Source organism: Ptychodera flava, chromosome 9 (assembly GCF_041260155.1).
Source record: "Ptychodera flava strain L36383 chromosome 9, AS_Pfla_20210202, whole genome shotgun sequence".
In the NCBI taxonomy this organism is placed as follows: Eukaryota; Metazoa; Hemichordata; class Enteropneusta; family Ptychoderidae; genus Ptychodera; species Ptychodera flava.
In genome coordinates, this window is record NC_091936.1 from 13,861,276 (window position 1) to 13,880,994 (window position 19,719).

At 37.8% G+C, this 19,719-nt stretch overlaps 1 protein-coding gene across 1 annotated transcript; it reads left to right on the top strand.

Moving 5' to 3' along the window:
* Positions 1–493: 493 nt before the first annotated feature.
* LOC139139595 (uncharacterized) lies at positions 494–17,779 on the top strand. The gene is made up of 9 exons (XM_070708481.1): positions 494–561; positions 9,707–10,982; positions 11,445–11,570; positions 12,924–13,046; positions 13,796–14,173; positions 14,367–14,771; positions 15,356–15,445; positions 16,445–16,531; positions 16,875–17,779. The coding sequence occupies exons 1-9, from the start codon at positions 550–552 to the stop codon at positions 17,744–17,746; spliced, it is 3,369 nt and encodes a 1,122-aa protein (XP_070564582.1). The 5' UTR covers positions 494–549; the 3' UTR covers positions 17,747–17,779.
* The last annotated feature ends 1,940 nt before the right edge of the window (positions 17,780–19,719 follow it).

Here is a 19,719-nt window from a genome sequence, read left to right on the forward strand (position 1 = left end):
GAGTTATCGTGTTAACAGACAGACAGATAGACAGACACGGACAGACAGACATTAGCTCACGTGCGTAAACACGTGAGCTAATAATTTGTAGAAATGTTTAAAGTATCCTCAGCGTCAAAAACGTACCAGAGTACATTATTTTACGCATCACTTTGTATCATCGCAGATAACTACAATGTAAGTTTCACTGTGAGAATCCATCGATTATACCTATTGTTCTAAAAGCATGTCATCCCGATACTCGGGAGAGCAGTAGTATGAAATCGTTTTCTTCTTCTTGCCCTACACTGCTACAGGTAAAAATCACTTCATTGGTCTTCCTAATCTAGCTACCTTCATCAAATGAAGATTTTGCTGGTTGTTGGCAACCGAATTTGTAAACTTGTTGAAAGTAGATGTTAAAGCAATTTATTCAAGGAAGTTAAATTTACCTTTTGAGATCTCGCAACATATATATTCAAAGGTAATTTGTAATCCTTCTCTCACAGAATTCGAGTTCCAATTGGGTGCAAGAAGTTCCCCTACTGTCGTTTTCGCAAATCCACGACAATGCCAAAAAAGGTAGGTCGCCTGAAAACATTTTGCAATTGTACTAAAAGGCATTGCTTCCATTGGAATAAGCCCACATTTGTATAACGATATCAAACCAAAAATTTAATCCTTGACTTGATTCTTGAACAGAAACGGTTACACTATTTCACTTCTGATTTCGTGGCATTTTTATGTGCTACATGCATTCTTTTCATGTGTTCGTACAGTATCCAGCGGGCTTTACCTCTGTAAACACTATTGGAACTAATTAGGGATAATTTGATAGTGTATTTATTTGGTTAATTAGCAAATGTATGGTCATCTACTTTTCTGATTTTTGCAATGCACTTGTTTTTATGGATAATTTGAAATATTGCAACTTTTAGCTATAGGGCACCTGGACGTTTTTAAAAAGTTTGAACTATTACAATCATCCCAAATTAGTTCCAATCGTGTCCATGATACTTGATGTTCCATTGTAAGGGGATATCCATTTCTATTAGTACTTCATTGTTAAGTTTGGAAGATCAACATAACATCATATACAATGAGGAAGTAAGAATTCTAATTACTCATATTTTTACGAGTAGATTAGTGAAAAGAGAAAAACAACGCCATAGTCTTTGATGACCCTGTTTTTTCCAAAACGTTTGAAGTGATCACCAAACTCCTCTCCAGTGCCGAAAGGCGAAAGGATCTCAGCAAATATCGAAATTGTTCCTTCTCAACCCATGACGCTTATTATAATTTTATTACATTTATGGTTGACAAGTATTACAATTGTATGAAACATGGACACACATACAGACAGACTGACATACACAGAGTGGCACAGAGTGATGACATTAGCCCCCTTGTGTGTCTTGGCCCAAGGAGAGTGATAAAGATATAACAAAGAGCTGAATGTGATGATAAAATAGTTAAGTATACTGTAGACTAGGTCTACAGGCACTGAGGGTGAATATGTTACAGCAATTTGATTAGTTTCTTTTCCTTTTCTACTTCTGTGATAATTTTTAAGACAATCAATCTGCATGTCAGTTTATGTATTGACAAACATGTTACCTTTTACAAGCACACAGCAAACTGTTCTTGATTTTTCATTTACAATATTTGACATAGACTGAAATATATAACATGCAACCAATGTTTACATTCTGCCCATACACCAGATACATGGCGAGATTTCAACATACAATCATTACACTCAGAAACCCTACAGGGAAAAGTAAACATTGTTTTCTTCCGGAACAGCTGGTGCATCTTACAAACTTAACCAATTACACAAGGATGATGACACAAGAGATAAAGTTAAGAAATTTAACCTGTGGTGACCTTGACTTTTCCTTTCAAATCCTAACTTGACATCTTAAACTAAAATACACTGCATGGTCAATTGCGAGCACAAATACATAGGGGGACCATTTGATAAAGAATAGGTGTCTGGAAGATTGATGAGGTACATTATCTTTTTTATCCGATCCATTGTACATTCTTTTTTTCCCCACTCTCCAACCTTTTCTTTTTGTCAAACCTTCTCTGACTGATTTTTTTATTGACATTTGTTTGGAATTTTTTTCAAAATCTGCCAGGAACCCCCACCTCTCCCTCACTCTTAAACATCGAAAAAATTTTTGAATATATTTGTTGGAAACCAAACTTGCTAATATCACCTCAGCTATGTTTTAACACCAAATAAAATACAAGAAACACAGTTTACCATATCAAATGCTTACTAAATCACCACATTATATACTCTTAGTTCCAGTAGGTATAAAATTACCCCAAAAAATCTTAAAAATACAAAATGAAAGATATCCCAGTAAAATTGACAGTTTCGCAAAGTTGCCCCAAAAATTCTGAATTCCGGATTTCAACCTAATTTCAATATATCAAAAACCCTAAGAAACAGTTTACTAAATATCAAAGCAATAAGACTGGTAAATTTTGAGAAACAAATTTTTTGACCAAAAATGAGAAATATTGCCCCCAAAATAAAAAATTGCATATTTCATCCTACTTCCAATATATCTTATTGACATAAACCCTAGGAACCTGTACACTAGACATAAAAGCTACCAGATCAGTAGTTTCAGGAGAAAAATTTTTTGACCAAAAAAAGGCAAATATTGCCCCCAAAATAAAAAAATTCCAGTTTCAACATAACTTCACTACATTATATCGTCATTAATCTTAGATACCTGTTTACCAAATATTAAAGCTATCAAATCAGTAGTTTTTGGATACATTTTTTCTTCATCAGAAATTGGAAAAATTGTCCCAGAATTACAAATATGACAATATCAATACAATTTGTACAAGCATGACTGAGGTCATCCAGAGGAACATGAATATTAACTTTCAGAGCAATCAGACGAGTGATTTCAGAGAACAAGATTTTTTTACTAACAACGGAAAAATACCCTAAAATACAAACATGCAAATTTCACCCCAATTTTTGCACACATAATTAAGAATACCTAAAAAAATCTGCATACTAAGTTTCAGCTAGATCTGACCAATGCTTACTGAGTTTTAGCCATTTACAGGATTTTTTCCTTTTCCTCCTCATTTCCATATTTTTGGCACTGACATGTTCATTTGAATAAATTCATATCTCCACCCCTAGGTGCACCTGTACACCAAATACGAAGACAGTAGGTGCTACGGTTTAGGAGTTTTTGATGTGGACGGACATACCTACATACATACATACATACATACATACATACATACATACATACATACATACATACATACATACATACATACATACATACATACATACATACATACATACATACATACATACATACATACATACATACATACATACATACATACATACATACATACATACATACATACATACATACATACATACAGACAACGATTTTCCTATCTTATACGAATACCTCCCATTTGCATATATACATTATGCATATATGGGACCAAAAAACCAATGTCACTGATGCCATCAACGATCATTTGTCGAAGAGAGACGTTATACTTAGCTACCAACTTGTGATACCTGCCAAAAAAGCGTTTGAATGTAAACTTAGAGACAAGTGTTTCTCTGGTGTAACCTTGATTTAAAGTTTATGTCTCTCTACAAAATCAATCATATTGAACTGCATGCTCTTGCATATCGGATAAGCTGGGAAATGTATACCCCATAAGCTGGTTAGAATGGAATATTACTGATGAGGTGTGGGAAATTTATGATAGTAAAGTTGAAATCATCTCTCTTGTCATATGGCCATGGAACCATTGGAGTCAAATTCAAGGAAAATATCGAGATATAAAGCAGAAGAGACCGTTTCTGTAGTTTCTTTAATCATAGACAGTCGAAAAAACTTTCTCGAATTCTGCAGGATAAATCATAGCGAGATAGTTACTGAACCTTGAGTTATTCATTAAAATCACATCCTCTATTTATCTGAACGTAAGGTTAAACGTTCTAGCTGCAGAGACCTTCTGCTATGTATAAGTTCTGCCGTTCGTAAGAGTACAGAAACAAGTCAGGAAGCAAGGGAGCACAGTTAGCACCCATAGGAATTCCTATACACTGTTGGAAAATGTGTCCTCCAAATTTAACAAAGTATGTTGTCGATGAGGAAATCAAGCATACTGATAATGTCTTCCTCTGTATAATGAAACCCTTTAGGCTGCCTGAGACAAACATACTTGCAGTTCCTCCTGGTCGCATTCAATTTAGAAAAGAATAATTGAATTTTGGTAAAATGCGGTTGTTTGTTGGGTGGATGGCCACAATGTGCCATCGTCACAGCGATGGTCACCAATTGTCCATTTTGTATAAGTGACCAACAATTTCCCCATTTAAAAATTGGCCCACATACGTATTAACAAGACCATCTCAACAATGCAAACTCAAAAAATAGCCTGATTTCAATTGTCTTCATTCAAAATTCAATTTGGTTTGTTCGTTGACTGAAGCGTGACATGAGTTTGGTAATCATGCAATGTTTCCGGCGTGTTCCCATGCAGGTCGGCTAATATCGTTTACTGCATCAAATACAACCTCTGCAGCATGTTATATATTAGCGAAACAAAGCGTCACTTAGGCGATCGCTTTGCTGAACACCTTCGCACCTAGCTCTGCGTGGCAGGGCTGTGTGTTACCGGCGTTATACGGCCTTCCACTGGTGGGAGACCGTGTAATGTTATCATACAACAGAACGATCAAACGCAATAAACACAGATTTAAATAATAACACATGAGAGCGAGGGCAATATCACGATTTATTGCCTGCCCAAGGGATGGTGGTCATGATCGAAATATTGATTATGCCCGAGCCCACAGAGTAACATTGAACATGCCTTTTGTTCCGTGGTCGTCTCGTTAGAGTATTGGCTTTTCATATTAAAATGAGCTCCAAAGGTGTTAAACTTTTGGAGGCTTTGTTTGTGGTTGATGACTACACGAGATTATGCGAAAAATACGACGAGATGGCATCGTACTGCCAGTCGCGTAGCAACCATAGTTACTTTGTGAGCTCTCAGGCCAGAAACACTGCTTCACGCCAATCAAAACATAACACGCCAGCAGTTTCATAAACATGTCCTTCCTTTACGCACGTGTCAAAAAGGGTACGACTGACCGTAAACCATTGAGTAAAACCAGACAGTATCGATAAAAGACTTTCAAATTTGGTTTAAACACACTCATTATCTATTCATAAATATATTAGAGGAATTTTTAAAACGGTAAAACTCATTTTCCTGAAGCTCAAAACACTCCCGTTTTCGCCAGCATGTCAATTCTGCTCAGCACCACACGACAACAACAACACAAACTTTGCCGAACATACTTTCGCTTAACAATTGGCGAAAATCCGAAAACTACCGAAGGATTCATGGTCGCATGAAGGCGCGACATAGGCTTTTTCTTTATTATCGGATAATATCGTCTAAATTTTCTAAGTCAGAGAGTTCCAGGAATATGAGACCAAAGTGATCTAACAGGGATAATATTATCGATTTTATCCGATACAACAGCATTTTTAGAATTTTCAACCCATCTGCTTCTAATATTAGACTCTAACTTAGATTTTAGACGATATTATCGATTTTATCGGATATTATCCGATAAAACAGCATGTCGGGCATCTGCCCCTTTGTCTAATATTAGACTCTAACTTAGATTTTAGACGATATTATCGATTTTATCGGATATTATCCGATAAAACAGCATGTCGGGCATCTGCCCCTTCGTCTAATATAGACTTTAACTTAGATTTTAGACGATACTATCGATTTTATCGGATATTATCCGATAAAACAGCATCTGGGGCACCTGCTCCTTCCCCACTAGTCTATTATTAGACTCTAACTTAGATTTTAGACGATATTATCGATTTTATCGGATATTATCCGATAAAACAGCATGTCGGGCATCTGCCCCTTCCCCACTAGTCTAATATTAGACTCTAACTTAGATTTTAGACGATATTATCGATTTTATCGGATATTATCGGATAAAATCGATAATATCGTCTAAAATCTAAGTTAGAGTCTAATGTTAGACAGGTAGTGAAGTGGCCAATATATTATCCAATAAAAGAGCATGTCTGGCATCTGCCCCTTCCCCACTCGTCTAATATTAGACTCTAACTTAGATTTTAGACGATATTATCGATTTTATCGGATATTATCCGATAAAACAGCATGTCGGGCATCTGCCTCTTCCTCACTCGTCTAATATTAGACTCTAACTTAGATTTTAGACGATATTATCGATTTTATCGGATATTATCCGATAAAACAGCATGTCGGGCATCTGCCCCTTCCCCACTCGTCTAATATTAGACTCTAACTTAGATAACTTAGATAATATTATCCGATAATGCCTATAGTGCCAATGTCGCGGTATCCTCCATGGTCGGCACTCTTCGGAAAAGAGAGGCGAGAGCAACCTGAGCGAGGCGAACATGGATGGGTTACGTAACCGCTTCACGCCTTAAACAATACCCGTTGCGACTCTATCTATGTTTCTCTATGCCGAGCCGTAGGCGAGGGCATCATCAGTATTTCGATCATGACCACCAGCCCGAGGCAGGCAAAAAATCGTGATATTGCCCTAGCTCTCATGTGTTATTATTTTTATTACACCGAACAAGCAAACATGCAAAGACACAAAAAAACAATACAAAGACTTCTTCGAGTACAGTTCACATCATCGGCATCATCACGGACGCAGAGGGCATCATCACGTTCTTTTACATGTCACGTGAGTCGTGTTTAACCAATAATAGTGCGCGCTGAATGAGTGAGGTGTAATAAATTTTTATTTCACCGAACAAGCAACATGCAAAGACACAAAAACACAAAGACTTCTTCGAGTACAGTTCGCCTTTCTCTTTCTAAGTCCGGACCTCAGCGTAACTTGTCAGTGCCGAGTCCACAGGTGCAGCCAACGAACAATGCACTTTAAAGGGGTCCTTACTATGATAAGATATATTGTACATGACAAGTAATATGAACTGACTAATTTTAGTCAAGAGGGTAATTAATTAGCTGTTCATAATTTGCCCTCCCACTGAAAATTTTTCGACTTACCCTGCCGCACTCAAACTTCATTTTTCCCCGCTCCCCACATATTTTTGCCTGTTTCCCCTCCCCACTGTGAATGTTTGGAGCTCCCCTGCCCTGTGGCGAAAAAAACTTGCTGATTTCCCCTGCCGTGGAAATAATTCCCCTCAAAATTTTGTAATTCCATTTCCCCTGCAGACATGAAGCTACCCTACCCTGTGATGAAAAAAAAACTGTCGATTTTCCCCTGCCCTGAGAAAAAATTTCCCCTGAAAATTAACATTCCCATGCAGACACATACTGCAGTGGCCTTGTATTTGGTTTCCATCTCGCAGTACATAGAGTGATATGTGGGATCAATCGATAGTCTAAGTAGTCTGGGTAACCTTTAAAAGGTATAAGTACTTGCACTGTGTCCCCATCCCCGGAAACACCATGGCTGAAATTCCCCTGTCCCCGTTTTAAAAGTAGCTTCCCCTCTCCTCGTTTTTCGCTAAGCCCTGTCCCCAAGACAATCAACCAATATCTGCCCTGCCCGACAAAAAAACTAAAATTTGCTCCCCTGCCACCTAAAAATATGTCCCCTGCCCTAGCAAAATTAAAATTTCCCCTTCCCTAAAAAATTGCTTCCGGAATAGCTTTTTCGATGAATAGCTCTGTTGGCTGCACCTGAGTCCAGGGTTGCCGCTGAAAGTTTGCCGATCTCCTCGGAGGCGTATCCAAATTTGTTGCTTGCATAGTCGCTGAACACAGAAATTGCATTCCTTGTTGCCATTTTCGTTCGTTTGCTGTTTACTTGCATCAAAATATCGTCAAACTGTGCCGGTGACAGCTCTGCATGACGTTTCGCAGCGATAGTAGCAAGTACAAGCGAACGACAATTTGTTAAGCGCGGGAAGGATGCGCAGTAAGTAAAATGACGTCATCCATGTAATATCGAATGCAGAGGGCATCATCAAGTTCGCAGAGGGCATAATCCCGTTCTTTTTACATGTCACGTGAGTCGTGTTTAAACCAATGGCAGTGCACGCTGAATGAGTGAGGTGTAATTAAACGATATACGGCCTCCCACTTGTGGGAGGTCGTATACTACAACCCCGGTAACACACAGCCCTGTCAGGCAGAGCTACTTCCACACCGTGACCGACAACAAGCTTGCACACCCTGTGGCTAAACATTTCTGTACACCACCCAACCGCGGTCGGTTTGACATGGTAGTGGCTGCTATTATTTCCACCACCGACTTTACCCGCCATAAACTCGAACAGGCCACACATTTTAAACTTGGCACTCTGGCACCAGCGGGAATGGATACATATTTTAATGCGTTTGATCGTTCTTTTGTATGATTAGCTGTTTTAATTTCTTGTGTCTCCACGTTTCTCTAGCGAGTTTTCGTACTGACGAAGGGTTGCACCCGAAACGTCTGTGTGTTTTTAGTCTCTGCGATTTGCAAGTGTTTCATTTCCCGCTGGTCGGTCAGTATTTTACTGTATTTGTTTTAAATTGTTGCAGTTTTTATCTTCTGCCTTTTAACAAGTATTGTATCTCCCGCTGGTCGGCGAATATTTTACTCTACGGTAGATATGGAGATCTATATCAAAATATGACAAAATCTGTCATTCAGATGATGAGAGTCGGTATTCCTGGCTATGACTTACAACAGTAATTTGGCAACTAGCTGAATTATCGCTCAATTACTTTGCATCTTTAGTTCAACCTTGACGTGTGTAGTATCCTAGCAGTGGACGCTTTATACCAATTCTGGACACCTGGTACCAACACTTAACTAGTAGTTAGATATAGAACTATTGATTTTGTCAGTCTTATTTGTTTTGTTTCGGGTTTTGTTCGTATTGTTTCTTGGACCTGGTGATTGACTTGCCTTGAATGATAATGATTGCTGGAATTGATTTGATGTCATATTTCCCTCTAGTCTCCTATTTATAGCGAAGTGACACCGTTGGGTAAAATTCAAAGATCAAATATCTTGTACTCATGTGCACTTTAAATCATTAAATCACCTTACTCTTTTCAAGAATATATATATTGAAAATTAGTGACTAATGCCACACACACACTTATATATATGTTAGCTAGCTAGCCAGATAGATAGATAGATAGATAGATAGATAGATAGATAGATAGATAGATAGATAGATAGATAGATAGATAGATAGATAGATAGATAGATAGATAGATAGATAGATAGATAGATAGATAGACACACATACACTATGCCAGAAGGGGCTCATGTGATAGGTTGTGCCTGTCATCTCTTGGACTCCAACTTGCCAGCAGAGGAGCTCTGAATATCTCAGCTGATGTTGTTTGGGCGGCAACGAAAACTGACCAACTGCTTTCTCTTCCGCTCCCGCTCCCAATTAATTATGCTCCTTACCTCACACAGAATTTACCGATGATTACAAATCAAAATGGCCGCTATCCTTATTCTTTGGGGGAAATTTAATTTTTGATTTACACGAAAAAAACTTCAAATACTTCACATGTTAATTGCTTAAAAAACAAACGACTTGCCAGCGAAGTATTGTACAAAGTAGAAGGTTCGTAAATCTGTGCCCTAGGTGCATTCTACCATGTCTAGAGATTTATATTTTATCAGGTGCAGCCTTTGCATGCAGCAAACGACCGATGTCCGTCGGTTCTGATTGTCAACGATAAGTGGAGATACCCTCTCCAAGGCAATGCTTCTGCAATTATTCGACTGCTGCTGTTTCTGACAGAGGGTATCAGGAAGAATGTTTATAGCACGGTTTTATATGCCGACGATCGAGCATATGAGGAAGCTGGAAGGCTTGGCGTTGAATTAATATTACCCACTCCACCGGGAGTATTGCAATTTGACAAACCTACTATAGGATGGTTGATGGGCCATAAGGCGTACTACGAAAGCTTATCAGATCTTCATGATGTTAAGATCGTAATAGGTTTTGAAATGACAACTTCGGATGCTGCTTTGGACATACGAAATAAAATTTTCCGTCAAGCAGCGTTCTACCTTATTAATACCGTGGACCCAGAGATGGTTGACTGCCGTTTAATGCAGACCGATGAAAATGTAGTCTCCCATCGTCGAACGCAATTGAAAGAGGAAGTAAAGCAGGCGGAAGTTATCGTTTCAGCCGAACCGACCACTTATTGCTGTGTTGATGCTCATGCAACCACTCAAATCCAGTTCCACTTACCGCCGTTACCAAAAGGAGTTGTGAAACATTCAGGGGTACGTAAACCATATAAAGACAACAAGGGAGAGTTTCGTATAGTATCCCCAGTTGAACCGCATCAACTGGCAGATAACTTTCATCTTCTGAAAGACATTGCCGCTGCGATGGAAACGGCAGCAGAGGAACTCTGTAAAGTATTCCACAACCCACCGAGGTGGATTATCTTTGGTGTGTCTTCAGATAATAATGAATCATTTAAGGCGAAATTTGCTCCAAATTGCAGTCATTTTAAAATCGTCACGTACGACTATGATTACGGGTTAGAGGATGCACTTCGGGAATCAAACCTCGTACTCTTTCCTTCTCATTCGCTCGATTCTCTCGGAGTGTCACGTACTGCAATGGCATTGGCCATTCCAGTGCTCTTTGTAGGCAAAAGCCAACGTCAATTTATCAAAGAAGAAGACAACCTTGAATTCACGCCCGACATTAACTGCAAACTGACAGAATTGCCCGAAAAACTAATATATGCCATAAAGAAACACACTAAATGCATAAACAAGGCGAAGAAAGTCAGAAAAACCCTGTTGAAAGAAGTTGAAGTCCAGAAAAAGACGAATGACGATTTTATATCAATGGTAAAGGCGGACATTGTGGCACTCAATCCACGAACTCGCACACGAACACTCTCAGACAAACCCCACATGGAGGAAGGTAAGGTACCTTTGCTTCTCCCGCTTTCGCCGCCTGCTTGCTAGGAGATAATACAGCCTTTCGATTTGTGGCCTTTCAGCTAGGCGACTGATGCCGTATGTTGTGGGTTCGAATCCGATTGAAAACTAGCCGTATCTGTTAGGCCACTTTACCTAGAGAAAGAAAAAAACTAAATCAGGTGGCTTTCGATCGTGTCAAAACTGGCAGTACTGTCAATTGGAGATGAAGGTCATTTGATTTAACTTTCATCCAATCGTTTTCATGGCCGTCGATTGCTCACATATATATCCTACTAGTTCCTTCGTTTACATACGGCATTCAGCTAAAATATACAGCTGTTTAACATGTTAAAATATCGAGTTATATGACATGCAGAATGGACGGGAGGAGAGGTCCACCTTATAAAACTTTGCTTTGTACGGTATAATCCAATAATTGTAAATTTTTCATTCTTTGTCCTAGTCGAAGATGGGACGTTGAGCGTTGAAGAACGACATACGCAGTGTCCGAGTGTTTTTTCGTCATCATTTAAAAGCCTCGATGATTGGTTGTTCTTGAAAGACCCCTCGGATGTTCGACGGGAATCAGGTATCGACCATGTTAACTGACGCACGTTAAATAAGGCATGCTGTGCAAGCAAAGGTCAACCCGTTCAGAAAAATGATGCAGAAACCAAATTAAATAGTGAGGTGTAGCATCTTGCCCGCCTTCTAGATAATTTCACTACTGTAACAGCAGAATGCCAAGATGCAATGTCACGCCCTACGTGTCCACTTAAAAAAATCGAGTCGATGATACTGTAAATCCCATATAGTTTACAAGCTTAAACATCAGACGAATAGTTTGAAGATGTGATATCTGGGCTGAAAATCACAAAAAATTCGTAAAATATTACATGACAGATTTCACCATAATTTGCACACATCTCAAGTAGGTTATGGAACCAGTGTACCAAATTTCGAAGCTGTTAAAGGGGGCGCTGCATGAAAACACGACGTAGATTGTCCAAAATCACTTTTTTTGCAAATATTGTTTCAATGTTAAGTAATTCATTAACCCAAGATCAAAATATTGGTTTAGTTCACCTTTTAGTTGATTGAGCAGTCATTAGTTACGTGACAAATAAGTTTTTAAATTTATGCAAATTTATGCACCCCTGCAATTTTAGAATGAGGATAGATTATGCAAAATAAAATATTCGTTTTTGTTTAACGTATACTCTTGTTTTAAGTGAAATATTACATTTCAGAAAATAGTATCAAGTTTTTTTGGGTTAAATTAATTTTAATTATAAATACCAAAATCGAGGTTTTTTACCCCAAATACATACCCCTTCATTCTTCGAGTAAACTATTGCTACCATTCTAAACTTTAGATTCTCTGCCTTTTGAAAATATCTTGTAGAGAGGGGGAACGTTCGTTGTCTTCTTTGATGAGAATATTCCTTTAAAAAAACTGTGTTAGTACCGTTAGCTCCACCTTAAGTGAGTTGTTTTGAAGCACATTTTTTGATCAAAAATCATAAAAAGTAGAGTGTAAAACATGATCTGTTGCAGTCATTTTGTTGCCTACTTATCTCTTTGTATTTAAAATTATATGTACAATTAGTTGATCAACATTTTATTCCTCCTTTTATAACTCTCCCATGAACTAGTTGCAAGTCAACAATGTTTGTTCCAGTGTATGCATATTTACTGCTGAGTTTCGTGAATTCCTTATCATCAGTTTTCAGACATTAAAACAGACTCTTGTTGAGGTGAACGCCAAGGCATACAGCAAACTGCTCAGTGTACATGAATACCAAAGTTGGTGCGCCAAATATATCCACTTCAGCTGCAACACGATGGCAGATAATATCACAGACACACAGGAGACACATTTTATCTTATATCACCTCAGAACACTTGTATATTTTAGCTTGTCTTTTTGTTCATATCACAGATGAATCGTTGAGTGTTGAAGAACGGAGTTCGCAGTATCTGGCAGATGGCTCTTTGTCGCCTTGCATAAATCTCGAAGATTGGGTGTTTGTGAAAGAGTTCCCAGATGTTCAACGCGAACAAGGTATTCCAATTTTACTCCCATATCCTAGATGTAACTTTCAATCGAAGCCTGAGCTCGAAAATATCTCGGAAATGTATCATTTTGTATTCAAGAACATTTCTAAAACCAATTTGTTTGTCATAATACCATAACCTCACTGCACAGTACATACACCGACGACTATTCTCTCATCTGGACACATTTTCATCACATCACATTGCTCAGATGCTATATAATTAGGTAATTAATGCAGTAATACAATCACACGTTAAGTTTTGCAGAGGTGACGCATACCTTGCACTTGTATTTCTCATAATTATTTGACAGTTGTTTGCTAGGTACATATTTTTGAAATGAAGAATTGGGGAATTGCATTGACTCAGTGATTGTGAACGGTGAACAGTCCTCTACAGCATATGAGAAGCTGCCGCTTATAGTGCCTTTCCCATATGCCGCCGATAGCATGGAATAATAAATTTACTGATATTAGCCGCATTTATGATGCATACCCAAGCATCATTTATAATCGTTTGTAGTAGGCGAACGGCCCAAAATCTGCTGTTGTGCGATGATGTTCGTGTGACTTTTTGACCTTTGAATCAGAAGCAATGGCATTAATATAACCAGGTATGAGATAAAATCTATTGAGTGTGGCAAAACACCAGGCTTGCCCGGCCTTCGACCATTTTGAGTTAGAAACATAATCTCCTAGCTGTCCGACTAATCTAACTCCAGTTTATAAGTTGTGTGATATTTTTGGCATTTTTCAGGTTCATTGGAAGTCAAAGTGTTGATCGGCAATTGCATTCCCGCGGCTGGCAGAACGTTGACTCGCGTTGCACTTGCATTCTACAATTTGCCTTCATGGAAGACAACTCTCCTGGAAAAGCTGCTTGGAAGTCTTCCGGGTATATACATATTGACAATACGGCCAGGTTCTATCACTTACATCATGGCCTTCAGGACACTCAAAGCATTGGAGCATCTTTGGTCAGAATATCAAAGCAAACGCCTCGGACAATTGGTGGAAAGGAGCATCCTGACAGATGACGTGCTAGCCGAAGTCGGTGCTCGATACTTGACAGTGAAAACCATCATTGACCCAGAAGAGTATCTTCAGTGCAAAGAAGAGTTACGCTTGAAAGAAGGTATATCGGCTAATCTATTTGTTGATCATTTCGTAAACATGAAGGCTTCGATTATCTAAGTTTGTTTTCCTATTGTTATGGCCTACCAGTCCAAAGTGACCCATGTAATTTTTTTCTACTAAATAATAAAAATTCTTTGTCTTTGACAACATGAATTAGGATATATTGATTTTCTTGCAATTTGCCCTCCAAGGAAACAGATTTGATGATCACCACCGTCGACATAGCATGCATGATGAGCTGACAGACACTCTATTCGATGGGGTCGACGAAACAATGTCACGTGATCCAGTTGACGACCTTGCAGTCATACGACCACCATACAAGAAGAAGAAAGCAGCCATGCCGAGAGTAGGAGTCTGTGCAACATTAATAGGGGCAGAATGTGTCGAAACAGCATCACCAAACACGATAGGGGAGACATATGTACTCAGAACAGAAAACAGGATCCTGAAATCACGAATTAACACCCTTGAAAGGAAACTTGTCATCCTCGAAAGAGAAAAGCAAGCGGCGACAGCAGCTCCCCGGTTGACATTACGATATGACACCTATGCTTTCAATGAACCTCAAGCTGTTCCCCAGTCTTCATCCTCAGGTAACAGTTAACTATGAAAACGTAATATGTAGTGTTTTGCATGTTGTTGTCCATTAAAGGCACAAAGTCGGCCATTTTTCATGAATTTCTTTTGATACGAGATACTAATATTGTTTGACATGAATGGGTGACCATGCATATATTCCACCTCAGTTTTAGACACGATAAATGAAACCATCGCAAATATGAATTAATGGTCATGACCATTAATTCATTTTGGCGATGGTTTCATATAATTTGTCTGAAACCAGAGTCGAATGTATGCATGGTCACCCATTCATTCAGTAACTTGCAACATGTCAAACAATATTAGTATCTCATATCAAACATAATTCATGAAAAATGGCCGACTTTGTCCCTTTAAGACTTAGCATAATACAATACCACAAACTTAAAAATATGACCCAGATTTGATAAATAACAAAGCAACCTACGCCGTGACGTTTGATTTCTGTAGCTAATGAATGACCTGTAATAAAATGAAACGACCGAAATTGAAAAGTCAACACGTTTTTCAGAAAATATCCCTGACGATCTTTTTCTGATTTCCATAGAAGTTAATGACACACGTTTTACATATACAGCAGCAACATCATTAGGAGCTGTGCCAAACATCACCGAATCCTCTGAGAATGTGAAGGATGCAGAGGAAGAGATAACACCTGTCCCCAATCGTAAGTAACAAATTCAATTACAGTTTAGACTGGTTTAATAATCCAAAAACATGTGTGACAATAGTACCATCGAGCGATAATTTGAAAATTTATATTTATATAACTCCTCTAAAATATTTCCTTTCCAAACTTTGTAAAATCAACATTCGACGTGCTGCATATGAAAAAGTTTTTGTCTTTCTTTATTCAATGCTCAGATCTTTGTGAATAAAAAGGCGATTAGTTGAAGTTTTTACTGGATAATGTTTAACGAAAGAATTGGCGTGGCTCAAACGATAGCTCTGTAATATGGTAGATACAGATGCTGCTTTCTCTTCGAAAGAGGTTATGTTTGAAAAAACTGCTGACAACGAACTGAGCGATACGTACTGAGTTAGCTTTAAAGAGAAGTATTTTTATACCAGAAAGAAATATGAGAACCTTTTTTCTATAATTTTGTCACTGCATTGTACATGTACATGAAAACACAAAAACTAAATGTCGAAAAAGCAAATCCACAAAATGACCCCTTTGAAATAATTTCAAATGCAAAGTCAGGCGTACACCATTACCATTTGTCACTTATAACACGATTGGAACTAATTTGGGATAATAGGATGCTGATGTAATGTGTTTAAAATCTGCAAATGTAAATTATCTTCTTTTCTTTTTGCGTTAAACACTTTTTTTATAAGTAATTTGTGATATTGAGACATTCAGCTATAGGGCACCCGACATTTTGAGAAATTTGAAAAAGATGAAGATCCAATTATCCCAAAATAGTTCCAATCGTGTCACATTTCTTTGATTGTTACTTTGTATATATGCCTTGCCAACTTCTCTCTTTAATGTTTTATCTCTGTAATTTCAAAAATATCAGACAGTTGCTTAGTTTGTGTCACACAAATGGAGATCACGTAGAAGCACGAAACCACTATGGTAAATGCTCATGAAATAATTAAGTAGAAGTTTAAAAAACAAATACATTTTATGATTCTGTAAATTTAACAACCTTGACAGAAGGAGATGCTCCAATCGAAGCAAGTGGAGACACGAAAGTAACTCATCAAGAAGATTATGAACCACAGGGGTATCTAGTAGAGGAAGGTGAGTTGAAATAGTTGATTGGTATTCTTAAAATTCTTCTTCACTCAAAGTTTGTGACTATAGGAGATAGATTTTTCAATCAAAGTTGTTCTTATCTGTCATTGAACCAGTATTGGGTTATTTAAAGGACGATGCACTGTTTCATACAAGTTAAGCATACGGAAATTAGCTGAGTGAGTCTTTGGCTTCTAACGCAACACTGTCAGCTTTTAACTGTCAGTTGAGAATGACACCTTCAAATTTATTTTCTCAGTGAAAATCCAAAAGCCCTATTGACTATACAATAAGTGCTGCAGAGTTTAATTACATATTACTTTCTCCGTTTTGATTTTATTTCTTAAAGATGGCATTAATTTCTGGAATGTAAGCTGGTCAAAACCATGGATTCTTAAATTCTCTCCCGGCCTCTCTCTCAACCACGAGAATTCACTGATAATTGTCCATCGAGACGAAAACACATTGGTAATAGACCCATGGGACGAGCGTGAAGGACTTGGAATTTTCACATTCGATGAATTTCCGAGACCAACCATACCATGGGATGTCGCGGTGTCTCCTGGTGGTAATTATTACGTCACAGATATTGCAAACAGACGAGTAGTAGTTTGCGATAAAGAAAACAAAGTCATCAACACATTTGGTCAAAATGAAGAAATCAATCCGCGAGGCATAGCCTTCACCTTAGATGGCAATGTAGTTCTTACAGATTTTAACGGAGATTTTCTCAGGAAATATTCATTAAATGGAGAACACAAGGCAGTCTTTGGAGGGACCGGGTCTGAGCCAGGACAGTTCTCAAAACCATACTCCTTGGCCGTAAACAGCAGAAATGAAATGATTGTGTCAGACAATCAAAATCACCGAATCCAAGTCCTAAATTCAGACGGTGACTTTGTCACACAATTTGGAAATGAAAAGGCTAGGCCTGGCGAGCTCTGGTTTCCAAAGGGTGTCAGCGTAGACGTAGAAGATAATGTCTACGTATGTGATTTTGGCAATAATCGGGTTGCTAAGTACAATTCAGATTATGAATATCTGTACAACATAGCGAGAATCCTGTGCCCCATAGATATTGCAGTGAATTCGACTGATGAATTTGTCTTCGTTACTGATTTGCCAAATCAGTGTATTAAACGCTGTGGTATGGGTGAGGCAGGGGATTTAATTGGCTTATTTCTTGAATTCTTGTTACGTCGATTTGGACTCCAACCTTAGGTAAAACACAAATGCACTCTGGACACACTTCACGAAAATACCCTTAAGTTTCAAAGAATCCTGACCACTTAAGTTACTAAACGTCGGTAGGATAGCATTTTTCTACACTTTTACTGTTCGTTGAGAATTTAGCAGGAATGCTTAAGTCCCTGTTTTAATCACGATATTGTTGCTGCCTTGTCATTGTTTACACTAATCATTTCTTACAATTGTAAGATAAGATGTGTCACTTTCTAGTGCCTGACTGTAGAGATTAACAAACCTGTCCAAAGGGCCTTGTTTTGACCTAACCCTCAAAGATGATGAGTCTACAAATGGATAGAACAGTGATGTTGACGATTGCGTTATAATAAAAAGTGCGAGTCACCGGTTATACTTTCGTCACGTCACATTACGTCACATTTATTCACATTATGTGTTCGTATATTATTCAACTTCTGAACATTTACCCCTAACTATCGCTTTTTTAAAGAATATGTCTTGTAGAATTTCATTTAGCTAGATGACACGATTCCCAAAATAGTTAAATTTAAGAAAGTTATTTTCGATATTTACACATTAATATATATATTTGTAGTGATTTTAAGGTGTAGTGTTTGTGTTTTAGAGTTAAGTATTCTTTGCTCTTTGTGTCCCCTTGGCTTATTTTTGTCTGTGAGCCTTGACAATTCACACCAGATTAGCAAGAACAGTCCATCTGTGATCCCGACTTTAGGAGGCATGAAATATTGAGGCTTTGTATTCTTTCGTCATGCCCACGAGCAGTCAGTCAAGACACACGTAGCAATAATTAAGTGATTTATTGACTAATGCACGTTATTATTTCTAACTTTTTTAGAGTGCATTAAAAGATTATTCATTTAATCGTCACGGATCTCACTTTTCAATTTCTTGTCAAATATCCACTCAAGTGTCTAAAAGAATATTTGTGCACTGATTCATTCAACATATAGGCTAAAGTTTTCTTAATTTTGGAACTTCCTTTGTGTTTTCCATGTATTCCCAAATGAATTAAATACACTTTTCGTCATTGAGTTACATACCGAATCGGATTTCATTACATGTTGAAAATAAAGCCACGATACTTCTCTTTTCAAAAGATAGAATAGTGTACAATGTTGTATTTAATATGATTTCAGTGTTTCTTCGTTTGTCTTTTTAAAGTCATTACATAGCATTGCAAGTAAATTTTTCGCGGAGAATTTATCAAAGTCGTTTGCGACAACATTCATAAATGTACGGCTTTCTTGCTGGTCATAACGTATCTCGTCGACGTAAGGTTTTGCTTGTCACTTTTACTTATTTGATTTCACTCCTTCCCTTTTTTGTCTTTTATGTGTAAAGGATGACTGATTACTATCTATGCAGAATCCGTAAAATATTCTTTGCAATTGCAACAATTAGGAATCCATAGCTGAACTTGCTCGCTCGGCTTTACACAATTTCTAAAATTGTAAGGTTTTGAGAGTCTGTTACCTTGCACATGATAAAACGTCAGTTAATATTTGAAGGATAACCTTTATACCTTTCAACTTGTATTTGAAATTCTACAAAACAATTGGTTTTACATTGTTTAGCAAAGAAGGTGTAAAGATTTTACTTTAGATTTAGATTTGATGTACATTATATATTAAGATTTCGAACTTTGTGTGGGTCAGTTAACTAATGATGAGAAGACTCCTGCGTTGAGTCAAACTGCATCGAAACAGAAGCGAGTGAATCAGTTCTATGTCAAAACCGCAAGTTGGTACATTACGATACGAATCCTGATAATGAACGGTTGAGATAACATCAGACTCAAGTAGTGAAGTAATTTGAGTTGGAAACATGCAGAACGCTGATTGAATAAAATCAAATGATTTTGATTGGCTAAAAGGACCCCAGTGTCTGTAATGAGTAAATTTTGAATTGCATTCTAACTTCTCCAAACTTTGCAAATTGTTGAAGTTGAATATTTTGATTTAATGAAAGAC